At 33.5% G+C, this 12,076-nt stretch overlaps 2 protein-coding genes across 3 annotated transcripts; both read left to right on the top strand.

The window, feature by feature from the left end:
- Positions 1–797: 797 nt before the first annotated feature.
- On the top strand, positions 798–5,741 carry LOC120077854 (protein NPGR2). Of its 2 annotated transcripts, none has more exons than XM_039031934.1 (6): positions 798–1,142; positions 1,484–1,860; positions 2,476–2,728; positions 2,972–4,191; positions 4,363–4,516; positions 5,276–5,741. In XM_039031934.1, the coding sequence occupies exons 2-6, from the start codon at positions 1,603–1,605 to the stop codon at positions 5,593–5,595; spliced, it is 2,205 nt and encodes a 734-aa protein (XP_038887862.1). In that variant the 5' UTR covers positions 798–1,142; positions 1,484–1,602; the 3' UTR covers positions 5,596–5,741. The 2 variants fall into 2 exon arrangements, with proteins under 2 accessions (XP_038887862.1, XP_038887861.1); XM_039031933.1 differs by having other exon boundaries at positions 799–1,142; positions 1,580–1,860.
- Positions 5,742–7,973: 2,232 nt separating this feature from the next.
- On the top strand, positions 7,974–12,059 carry LOC120077679 (rho GDP-dissociation inhibitor 1-like). Its single transcript, XM_039031636.1, has 5 exons — positions 7,974–8,323; positions 9,591–9,654; positions 9,733–9,954; positions 10,722–10,846; positions 11,825–12,059. The coding sequence occupies exons 1-5, from the start codon at positions 8,144–8,146 to the stop codon at positions 11,891–11,893; spliced, it is 660 nt and encodes a 219-aa protein (XP_038887564.1). The 5' UTR covers positions 7,974–8,143; the 3' UTR covers positions 11,894–12,059.
- Positions 12,060–12,076: the final 17 nt, after the last annotated feature.

The raw sequence follows: 12,076 nt of genomic DNA, 5'->3' as shown, positions 1-12,076 counted from the left end.
AACTAAATTATTTTTTAACTTTGGAATATATATATATCAATTCTTTAGCCTGAACTTGATACAAATGTATCAATTTGAATCCTAAACTTTCAATTTCATCAATTTTGACCCTAAACTTACATAAGTGTTGCAATTTTATTATTTGATACCGTTTATGCAAATTCACCTACTAAAAAAATCAGTGTAAAATTCTCTATAAACTCATCAATTTCAATACTAAAGTTTTGCACAAAAATAAAATTGACCAATATACAAATTAACCCGTGAATAACATTTCCTAAATTCATTAATTTTTTGTTTTTTTAAAAAAAATCTAAGGTTATTTTTTTCTAACAAAAAGTAAAAATATGACCTATAATTCATTATAGGTATGAAAGATTTTTTTTTAATGTTACTCAGAATGAGTGGTTCAAATCGTTATAATTTTTTAAAGTTTAAAATTAAAATTGCAACACTCAATTAAATTTAGAGTTAAGATTTGAATAAAAATTTTAAACTTTTAGATATAAATTGATCCAAATAAACTAATAATTTTAATTTCACACTTTTTTTTCCCTTTAATTTTTAACTAAATAATAAAAAGGAAAAGGAAAAGGAAAAAAAGAACTGTCTCTGACAGTACAGTTGATAAACGGTTTACCGCCGGCGCGTAACGCATAAACCCATGAGATGCTGCCACGTGGCAAAAGATAAACCTCAGACAACGTGGTAAGTTAGAGGGTGGGTCCCAAATTTCTTTTTTTTTTTTCCTTCTTTTTTTGCTTTTAATAAAAAATAAAAAAAATCGCTCAAATTCTAAATTCTGTTCTAAACCCCCAAAAGGCCAAAGATCGTCTTCTCTAGGATTCTGTTTCCTCAATTTTCAATTTTTTCCCCTTCTTTTCTCTTTTTCTTTGGTTCCTTGTTTTCATCCGAAAGCAAATCTCAGAGTTGTCTAGTAAAAGCAGAAATAAAGAAACCCAAACCATTAAAGTAAAAGGATTGTTCAAGCTTTCATCTGCTTTTTTGGGTTTGTTGTTTTTATTTTCAAAACGATTCAAAAGAGGTTTTGATTGATTGTTGAACAGAATTCAAGTCATGGGTATTGCTGTTTCTGGATTTTTTCTTCCCTCACTCTTCTTTTACTTTTGGGAAATTAAAAGGTGCTTGTTCTTACTCTTTACCCTTTGCTTCTCTGCTTATTTTTGCTTCAATTCTCTCTCTATCTTGTACTGGGTTCTGGTTTTTTTCCAATTTTCAATTTCCCACCATCAATTCTTTGTTTATCTTGGTTTTTCGTTGATGGGTTTTGCTTGATGGAGGCTGAGTTGATTTTTAAAGTGGGGTTTTAGAATACTTGATGGAGTTTAAGAACGCCATGTTTAGGGTTTTGAAAATTTAGGTCATGATTTCTTTGTTGATTGAAATGATTTTGCTATCTGTATTCATCCTGAATTCAAATCCTCTTAATTTGGACATTGATGAGATATTTTTTGTTCTGTAGCTTCATTAAATGGGACTAATAGATGAAATAGAAGTTAGAGAAATTTATGAAGCTTTTGATTTATATTTGATGGTGGGTGGTTTTTTGTGGTTGAAGATTTTTGGCTGCTGTCAAACAATATGAAGAGTGACGTTAAGATTAAAAGGGGGAGGAGGGCTGGAAAAGGGGAGAATATTAGGAAGATAATGAAGTGTTTATGTTCTGGAGAGAGAACAGCTGGAGATGATATGATTCCTGCAGCAGAATCGCCTTCGGTTTTCGAGAATTCAGCAAGCGGACGCTCTTCACGAACTGGCGAGATCATCAAGAAACCAGAAATTGGTAATATAGAAGAAGCCGAGTCTTCGCTTCGTGAGAGTGGTTGTTTAAATTATGAGGTAAGAATCCTTGAGCTTTCTTGATTGCAAGTCATCTTTCTTGGTTTACTGTTTTATTTACGAACTTATTTCTGGACGATTCTATGGAGCAAAGAAGGAACAAGTTCTTTTCTTTCCTCTCATGTCACAATCCAGAAGAAGCAAGATAGTAGAGTGAAAACAAAAAACATAAGCAAGCTTTCTTTCTGATGCTTAATGATCAAGATATCTTTTTTTTTATATAATATTGAATGCAAATTGACCTCTCTGCTTGTATGAGTTTTCGGTCAGTTGTCAATGAGTATCAATTTGAAGGGCTTGTTTTTACAAGAATGAAGTTTAGCGAGAGAACTTTTTAGTAGTTTATATGAAAATCATGAAAATAAATTGAATTGAAACAACTCATACCCACTAGTTTTTCTTCTGCCAAGGTACTTTATTTTGTCTCTTTGTCTGATATGTATCACAAAAAAATTGCTGTCATTGAAACAAAACAGAGTTGGGAAAATAGGGGTGATTTGGATCAAGGTGATTATTATGTTTGAGGAATCCTAATACTGATGTTTTTAAGTACATCTAGCTTTGTTTATTTTGGAGGGAAAAAGGTTGTAATTAATTTATGCCTGTTGTTTGAAGGAAGCAAGAGCATTGCTGGGAAGATATGAATATCAAAAAGGGAATATTGAAGCTGCTCTTCATGTATTTGAAGGAATAGACATCACTGCTGTAACTAGTAAGATAATGATCTCCATAGCTAGAAGAGGAGACCATCCACGGAGACGATCACAAAATTTTACTGTCCCGCCAATGTCTATGCATGCTGTCAGTTTACTCTTGGAAGCCATCCTTCTCAAAGCAAAATCATTGCAAGGCCTTGGGAGGTTCGGAGGTACTGTTTATTATTTGAGATTTGGGATTCTCTTTCTTTTGTCAAACTCTTCAATGTGATTTTATTTTTTTCATGAAATGCCTTACAACTCTGGTGTTGAGTTTTGGTTGGAATATGAGGATTCACTGTGATTTTCGTGTTTCTGGATTGTCCGGTAAAAAGGGAAAAGACGGTGCTTGAGTGGTTTCTAAGAGTAAAAACATTTATGTGTAGCTGATCTACATTTTTCCATTATTCTTGCAGAAGCTGCTCAATCTTGCAAAGTTATTCTGGACATACTTGAATCTTCATTTCCCGAAGGCTTGCCTGAAAACTTTGGTGCTGATTGTAAATTGCAGGAGACAGTTACAAAGGGCGTGGAGTTGCTACCGGAGTTATGGAAGCTAGCTGATGCTTCTCAAGAAGCAATCCTTTCATACCGACGAGCACTTCTTCATCAGTGGAACCTTGATGCGGGAACCACTGCTCGAATTCAGAAAGAGTTTGCCATTTTTCTTCTGTACAGTGGATGTGAAGCTTGCCCTCCAAATCTCCGGTCCCAAATGGACAGCTCATTTGTACCAAAAAACAATATTGAAGAAGCTATACTCTTATTTATGATACTACTTAGAAAAGTTGTTCTTAAGAGGATTGATTGGGATCCATCAATCTTGGATCATCTCTCCTTTGCTCTAACAATATCAGGGGATACAAGGGCTTTAGCAGGTCAAATAGAGGAATTGCCTCCTGGGATTTTACATCGACAAGAACGGTATCATGCTCTAGCTCTTTGCTACTATGGAGCGGGTGAAAACTTGACTGCTTTGAATCTGTTGAGGAAAGTATTGGGTAGAAACGAGGATCCTAATTCGCTTCCCGCTTTATTGATGGCATCGAAGATTTGTGGAGAGAACTGCGACCTTGCTGAAGAGGGAACGAGTTTTGCTCATAGAGCTCTTCAAAACTTGGATCATAGATGTGATCAATTAGAAGGTGTTGCCAATTGTTTGTTGGGTGTCTCACTGTCTGTATATTCTAAATCCGCCACTGTGGATTCCGAGAAGTCCACCAGACAATCTGAGGCGATTGAGGCCTTGGAAGCCGCACGGAAGAAGACTAGAATGACTGACCCTAATGTTCTCTATCATTCGAGTCTTGAATATGCCAAGGAGAGGAAGTTAGATTCAGCACTTTATTATGCTAAGAAGTGTCTCAAATTGGAAGGTGGATCTAATGTTAAAACTTGGTTACTACTGGCTAGGATTCTCTCTGCCCAAAAACGATTTACAGATAGCGAAAGTATTCTAAATGCAGCTCTGGATCAGACAGGGAAATGGGAACAAGCCGAGTTGCTTCGAACAAAAGCAAAGCTTCTAATTGCACAGGATGAGTTTAAAGGTGCTATTGAGACTTATAGTCAGTTACTGGCTGTTTTTCAAGTTCAGAGTAAAAGTTTCAATTTGGGAGATAAGAAGCTACACGAGGTTTGTTTTATCTGTATTTGGTCTTTCCATCAGTTCATTTCTTATATTTTGAAAATGGTTTTCATATGTAGTTATTTCAACATTGTGTAAATAAACTACTTAAGCTTGTCTTGAATGTATCATTCAACATTGCTGTTGTTTAATCACTGTTGGCACACATCATTTTGACAGAGCAGTAGAAACTATACTAGAAGATTGCAATCGGAAGTGTGGCATGATCTAGCTCTAATCTACATGAGGCTCTCACAATGGCACGACGCGGAGGCATGCCTTTCAAAGTCGAAGGCCATCTCTTTTCATTCAGCATCTAGATATCATATTGCAGGTAATTCTTAATATCAGATAGAGTATCTTCTAAGAAGTAGGGACACGACACGTCACGGCGACATGCAAATTTAAAAATCCTAGGACACAGACACATTGGGATACACTCTTTTACTATTTTTTTAGGATATATATAAATTTAAGATAAAGTACTAATTCACTCCACTAAAAAAGAGCATAAAAGGTCAAGTTAATTAACGATTGTAGAAGGTGAAACGTTCAGGTTTCTAACTTCATGTTTTGTTTTGGTTTTTTTTTTTTTTAATCTTTGGTTAAAAAATGAGCTTTCCTAAGTGTTTTTTTTTTTTTTAATAATTATTATTATCTTAGTTTATCAAGATTTCCCAAATGTGTCCTCCAGTGTCCCAAATGTGTTTCCATGTGTCTGAAATTAAAATAAATAAAAATATGACACAAAAATTTGCGCGTCAGACGTGTCTGGAGCATGTCCGTGTCCAACACGGACAATCCTCCTAGAATGAAGTGTTCGTGCTTTATAGAGTATGTTTGTTACTTCATAGTTAGCTTCTCTTTTCTTTTGAATGGATAGTTTTTATGTTTAGCCTGCAAACTGTTCTAGTTCGTTTAACTTCCTATTGTGTAATAGATGCCATCGATTATGCGCAATACGGTCAGGGACATATGATGAATTTGAAGATAATATCTTGTGATTTGAAGATCACTGCAAAATACTTTTCATCAAAGTTTTAAGTTCAGTCATCTGAAGGTGGTGTTTGGAATTCTTTTTAATTGATAACAGGTATGCTTTATGAAGCAAAAGGCTTGTATAAAGAAGCTCTAAAAGCTTTTATGGCTGCTCTAGACATTGATCCCATTCATGTCCCGAGCTTGGTCTCGTCCGCTGTGGTTATCAGACATCTCGGCCACCAATCGCATCCCGTCATTCGCAGCTTTTTGATGGATGCTTTACGGCTCGACCAGACAAACCATGAGGCATGGTACAATCTCGGGCTATTCTACAAATCTGAAGGAACCAAGTCCTCATTGGTAGAAGCTGTTGAATGTTTTGAGGCTGCAACTTTTCTTGAAGAGTCTGCTCCTGTTGAACCCTTTAGATAAAAACAGCTTCTGCTCAAGCATTTTTAATTTTTTTTAAACACATTATTTTCCTTGTATCTTCTGCTTCAAAATCTATTTTATACCTTCCCTCATATTGTACAACAACAGAAAATCAATAAATGGAAAAGTTTCTCTCTGATTCTGTATGGTTAAGTTCCCTCAAAAGACAGATCTATTGCAACACGGCAGAACTAATGGAAGCTGAACACTTTTTCAGGACATTTGTTTCATCCTTCCATCTTCATTTTATATTCTAATGGTTTATTAGTTCTAGTCAAAGTTCAAAATGTCGACGTGGACGAAAACATTAGCCTTAGTTTTTACTAAATCGTCAATAAAATGTTGATGTTGATGGATGTCTCTAAAAAAGTTATAAAAAAATTAACAAATAAGCATTTAATGATTTTTATACAAGTTAACATGTCTATTATTTATATTTATGTTAGTGATATTTAGTTGTTTATTCTTTATGTTTTTTTGAACTTTTTTATGATGTAAGGAAAATATCGATTCATCCCTCATGTCAATGTCAAATCCATGAAAATGTGAAATATATCGATAGAAATATTTAATATTTTGATTTTACTGCATGTTTGGGAGTGATTTTGAAATTGTTAAAATCACTTTTGTCATGTTTAAAATTACTTTGAAACACGCCTCTAATCACTCGAATTGGTTTTGAATGATTAAAAGTAGTTTTCAGATTGATTTTAAAAATGACGAAAATGATTTTAAACATTTCCAAATCATTTTCAAATATGCACCTAATTAAAAGAATAAAAAATAAATAAAAATCAATGTTAAAAGATTTATCATGCACTGTTATTTGAAAATAACTAAATCTAATTACGATTCTTATATCTCTAATAATATTGTTTTTTAAAAAAAAAAAATTGAGGATATAGAATTGGAAAAGAATCCTATTAAATTATCATGGATTGCTTTACATTTACTCATACACCCTATTAAAATAGAAAAAAACAATCTAATTTATTTTTTGATTGGATAAACAATTATAGAAGAATCTTAAATGATTGTGGGCCTTTTAATACAATTATTATTTTCCTTCTTTTGACCCAACTTTCTAGTTTCTCATGGAATGTAAAAGTTGGAAAGTAGAACGAAGACAATTGGAAAATATTTGGAATTACATAAATAAAGTGGGTAGATTTCCAAAAATCATATTCTCCGAGGACTGGAATGCAAAATAAGCTGGATAAGTTTTTCTAAATTAAAACTCAATTTAAAATATCATTTTGATACAGAATTTCAGTTTCATTTTATGTTAGTCTATATACTTTCATATATTCAATATTAGTTCATGTTGTTTTAATAAATCTCAAATTTATTTTTTTACATTTAATTAACCTTAAATTCAATCATTCGAATTAAGTTTTATCAAGTTAAATAATAATAATAATAATAATAATAATAATAACTTTCATATAAGGAGATTAGTACATACCATTTTAAAATAAATATTCATATCAACAAACTAATAACTAAGCAATTAAATTTTCATCGACATATTGACATTTCATACACATTTCCATATTTCCGTGGATACGACATGTTAATGAAGAATAAATCAATATTTCTATTATATAGTAAAAAAACCATTGAAACATTGAAATAAGTAACAAAATGTCATTAATATAAATATAATATAAATAGTAAACATTTTAACTTGACTAAAAAAACGTAACATACTATATTAATTTAAAAATTTTATCTGAAATTTTTGTTTTTAACTTATAATTTTTCAAAAATATTAATTGATATCGATATTTTAAATGTTAAATCAACATTTCCATAAACTAAGACTTCAACTTTCTGACAATCTCAATGTATTAAATCTTCTTAATAACAATTAACAAGGACTACTTTGAGATTCATTGAAAACACATTGATTAAATTTGAACTTATCGAAAGTAAAGGGACCAAAACATTAACTTAACAAAAACTTACTTTCCACACAATTATTCACCGAAAATACATTGATTAAATTTTATTAAATTCATTGAAAATATATTGATTAGATTTAAACTTATTGAAAGTAGAGACCAAAATGTTATTTTAATAAACTCACTTTCCACACCATGATAGTTTTTAAAAAAATATTAATTAATATCCATATTTCATCGACATTTCCATAAAATAATACTTCAACTTTTTTTATGACCTCAACATGTTAAATCATCGGAATAATAACTTGAGATTTATTGAAAACATATAGATTAAATTTAAAGTTACTAGGATCGAAATGTTATTTTAACCAAATTACTTTTTCACACAATTATCCACTATGAACAGAGAACAGCACGCCGACAGAGCACTGTTTTCAAAAACAAAGGACAAATCGCCACAATAGACAAAAGCGAGAAAAAGAAAGGGGACAGAATGTTTCATTGAGAGTACAAATGGGTACAATTCCGCTGCCCAAATTTGAATCGCAAACCATTTATTCCATCATTTGGTTCAGCTTTTCACACATCTTAGAACCCAGAAGCTCTGTTTTTTTCTAAGGGGTTTCTCGCAATCAGTGGCGATGGAGGTTGGGAAGAGGCTTGAGGAGGAAGCTGGGCCGTCGTCTGCCGGAAAAGTTGATGAGTTCCGGTGGGAAAAGCAGAGTGAGGAGTCCGAGGTTGGAGAAGAAGAGGTTGATGGTAAAGATGGGTTCACACCAGGGCCTCTGCTTTCGCTCAAGGAACAACTTGAGAAGGACAAGGTAACTCAAAATCTCCATTTTTTGAGTCAGATTTTTTGGTTGGAGCTTTTAGATTAATGGGTTTGTTTTGGTTTTCTTGATTTTGTTACTAATTGTTCGCTGAGTTAAGTTTTTGAGATGTGGGTATGAAAAATTAGTAGACTAATGAAGTTTGGTTAGACACAGTTTCTGAACAAACAAACTGAGTATTGTTTGTCAGTGTATTGCAGGTTTTGGTAGTACTTTAAAATGGGATAATACTGATTGGTTTCTGAGATTTTGTTAGTTCAGATTTTTGCCAACTGTTTAATGGTCTGAGCTATGTTGTTATCTATAGTCCCTTTGGTATTTGAGCTTCTTAGCAGAGGAAAAAAGCCACTAATACTTAATACTTGGGGAGGCTTTGCCCATTCAAGGCTAGTTCAGAGTTCCAAGTTTAGTTTAGCTCCTTTTGTTTGGAGTTTATTTTTTGTATGTCCTTTGTCTTCGTTCATTTTTTCTCAGCCTCCCAAACCCTTTGTTATGAAATCAACCAATATGGATAAGTAGAAAAGTGTAAACAGTAAAGAATCGAAACAGAGATTTACATGGTTCACTAACGGTGTGTTAGTTACGTCTTTGAACAGATGGACGACAATTTTATCAAAGAGAATAATTTTGATTATAGATGATAGGCATCTCTAGAGTTAAGTAGTTTATATATAGTGCATTTCTCTAAATCCTAAGGTCAAAATCGCAAAAAACGTAAATATGACAAATACTAATACAAACACAAATAGCAAGACCCTATACTTGGTCATTTGAAGTATCAAATATCAGATTCAAAGCATTCCAACACCCTTAAATGGGCACCCATTTTTGTAAATATTTCTTACTCGTCTATTAGGCCCTATTGTGAATGCATAGGAGGGATAATAAGGGGACAGACCTGATGGAAATTAGTTAGAGGGTCTGAGTTCGTTATGGAAAGGAATGCGTTGTATAGGTGGCCTATAGCAAGGGATGTTAGATCAAGTGCCTAAGTTTTTGGTGGGTATTAGTAGGAGGAGTAAGGTAGGAATCACTTTGTCAATTGAACAGTGTTCTTGTGGAGAGATTCTGATGAACTTCGTATCTCGATTTTCATATATGAATCCCTCCCTTCCTGCCTCCAAGTGTGGCTCTAAACCCCATATTTATGCTCCTTTGTGGAGTAGGAACTTTAGAAATCAATCACTTGGAACAACTTGAAAAAGTGATTTTTGTAGGGTCTTACAATTCTGTTTTAATGTTGATTGTGCCTTTACAGGATGATGAAAGCCTGAGGAGGTGGAAAGAAAAGTTGCTTGGTTGCTTAGAAAGTGATCTAAGTGGTAATTCTTCAATTTGATGATTGGTAACTTTGTTGCACTTGTATTTTGAGTTAACATTTTGCCTTTTTCTTGTACTAGAACAAAGGGAACCTGAGGTCAAGTTTCATTCCATTGGAATCATTTCTGATGAATTTGGGGAAATCAATACTCCATTGCCTGTAAATGAAAATCAAAATGGTCGTGTTCTTTTTACTCTTCGAGAGGGATCTCGATATCAACTTAGGTTGACGTTTACGGTTATGCATAACATCGTCTCGGGCCTGTCCTACTCAAACAAAGTCTGGAGAGGAGGATTGATAGGTACATAAGATATTAATGTCCTACTGTTCTGAAAGAATGCATTTCAATATAAAATCTTGGCTAACTTTTCAACATCGTTCCATTTTTGGGCAGGGTTAGTTTTCTTTTGTTTTGAGTCTAATAATTGTTGTGAGTACTATTTTTCTTGTGATATGGGGAAAATAAGCTCATTTGGTGGTTGGTAAATGACCAAGCCTCCGTTTGATAACCATTGGGTTGTTTCATTTTGTTATTGGTTTTTTAAAATTAAGTTTTAAACACTACATTGACACGTGGATTTCTTTGTTTTCAAAATCCAAGCCAACTTTTGGAAACTAAAGACCTGTTTGATAACCCATTTGGTTTTTGCTAATTAAACTTAATACTTATAAACACTACTTCCATCTATGGATTTCTCAAACCCAGTTTTGGTTATTAAACGGGGTCATGTTGTTATAATCATGATCTCACTCAACTCGTACTATCTTTTAGTCTACACTTTTCCATCTACTATCAAAACTTGCGTTATGGTATAAATTTGTTTACCTTAGAGTTGGCTTTACTTCAAATTTTCTCCCCAGGCTTTGTACTTTGTTTTAGGAGGTATTTATAACTTTGAGGCGCAATATTGTTCTTTTTTTTTCTTTTCTTTTTCAATTATGTTATTTTTTACTGTCACAAATCTTTTTCCAATCATCTTTTGAGCTTACTTTTTATTATATGTGATCACCATTTGTTTTGTTGTGTTCGTAACTTATTATGCTTGTGTTTTTGGCCATCGATATTAGTCGATCGGACTCAAGGAATGTTAGGCACTTTTGCTCCTCAACGCCAACCATATGTTGAAACCTTGGAGGAGGAAACCACTCCATCTGGTGTTCTTGCAAGGGGTATTTACTCTGCAAAGCTGAAGGTTAGACCAATTTTGAATTTCAAATTTAAATCTAGAATGTGTAAATCCCTGAGTGTAGGTGCATTGTTAACTGCCACACTAACCGTTAAACGCGAATCTTTTAAGGCATGTTTGACTCACTCTTACTCCTTGTCAAGTTCTTAAACCCAGAGTGGGCTCACGACTAAAAAATATCAATCTCATAACTTATTTACACCGTGCATTATGGGCTCGACGGTGAAACAGCTCCCTCACAACTAAATAACTCAACTTCTTGTCCCAAACGCCCCCTTAAGTATTACCAAAAGTCCATATGTTAGTAGTTCGTACTTTTATTTGAAATTTGAAATTGTGTCTACAAACATCTTACATACATCTTACGTGTTTTACTCAGCCACTGTAGTTACAGTGAAAGGAAAGAGAGCCAACCTCAAGTTTGATGCTTAAAAAAAAAAAAAAAGATACATCGACTTGAACTATCAATTTACATCATCATGTCAATTCATCTAAACGACTTACCATCCGTAAAATTTTCACAAATGCTTCAAAAAAAAAAAAAATCTAAAATGCAATACCTGAGAGATGTATCTATTAGTATATGTCTGTTCATCTGAAATGGTGTTCAATCGTAGGACGGGTATTTAATAAGATTCGGATTAGGTAAGCTAACCCTTTCAAGAATTTATTAGTTTTAAGCTGATTTTCCTTTCCATCTACGAATATATTTCTCTGCTTAAGACCTGTTTGAAGCTTTTCCTTGAATGTCATCCCGTATGTTGGAAGCTTCTTTTTTGTCTTCTGAAATGGTGTTCATTCCTCAAGTTATGCAACAATTGTTCTTAAACTCTATTTGAGTAGGTTTTAGTTTGCTCTGATGTGTTTTCTGAACTACAAGCCTTATGTATTTTTATTGTGTTCTTGTGCTTTGCTGCTGACTATAACATCATTTTTACAGTCTGATGGATGAATTTTCCTTTGTTGTTTGTTGGTTTATCGTAGTTCGAAGATGATGACAAACGGTGTTACATGGAACTCCCGTATTCCTTCGAGATCAAAAAAAGCAGTTAGCTGAGCAAACGCAGAGTTGATGCACATCTTTCTTGTCACCATGCTAGGACTATTCTACCCTTTTCCTCCATTGTGTTCCCTCTCATGAACTCTCTGTGATCATATTTCTTTCTCTTACTTGATCCACAGTTGAAATGAGCAATTGGTTTATGGTTTTCCATTTTTATTTTGGCACTTCCTCCG

Source organism: Benincasa hispida, chromosome 5 (assembly GCF_009727055.1).
Source record: "Benincasa hispida cultivar B227 chromosome 5, ASM972705v1, whole genome shotgun sequence".
Lineage (NCBI taxonomy): Eukaryota > Viridiplantae > Streptophyta > Magnoliopsida > Cucurbitales > Cucurbitaceae > Benincasa > Benincasa hispida.
Note: the sequence above shows the minus strand (reverse complement) of the source record. Positions and strands in the feature narration are given on the sequence as shown.

What these genes read in the sequence shown, in the direction of transcription:
- LOC120077854 (XM_039031934.1), top strand. Translation starts at nt 1,603, where the DNA reads ATGAAGAGTGACGTTAAGATTAAAAGGGGGAGGAGGGCTGGAAAAGGG. An exon ending in GTGGTTGTTTAAATTATGAG is followed by an intron (nt 1,861 to 2,475) that starts GTAAGAATCCTT and finishes TGTTGTTTGAAG; the next exon opens with GAAGCAAGAGCATTGCTGGG. An exon ending in AGGCCTTGGGAGGTTCGGAG is followed by an intron (nt 2,729 to 2,971) that starts GTACTGTTTATT and finishes TTATTCTTGCAG; the next exon opens with AAGCTGCTCAATCTTGCAAA.
- LOC120077679 (XM_039031636.1), top strand. Translation starts at nt 8,144, where the DNA reads ATGGAGGTTGGGAAGAGGCTTGAGGAGGAAGCTGGGCCGTCGTCTGCC. An exon ending in AACAACTTGAGAAGGACAAG is followed by an intron (nt 8,324 to 9,590) that starts GTAACTCAAAAT and finishes GTGCCTTTACAG; the next exon opens with GATGATGAAAGCCTGAGGAG. An exon ending in TTTACTCTGCAAAGCTGAAG is followed by an intron (nt 10,847 to 11,824) that starts GTTAGACCAATT and finishes GGTTTATCGTAG; the next exon opens with TTCGAAGATGATGACAAACG.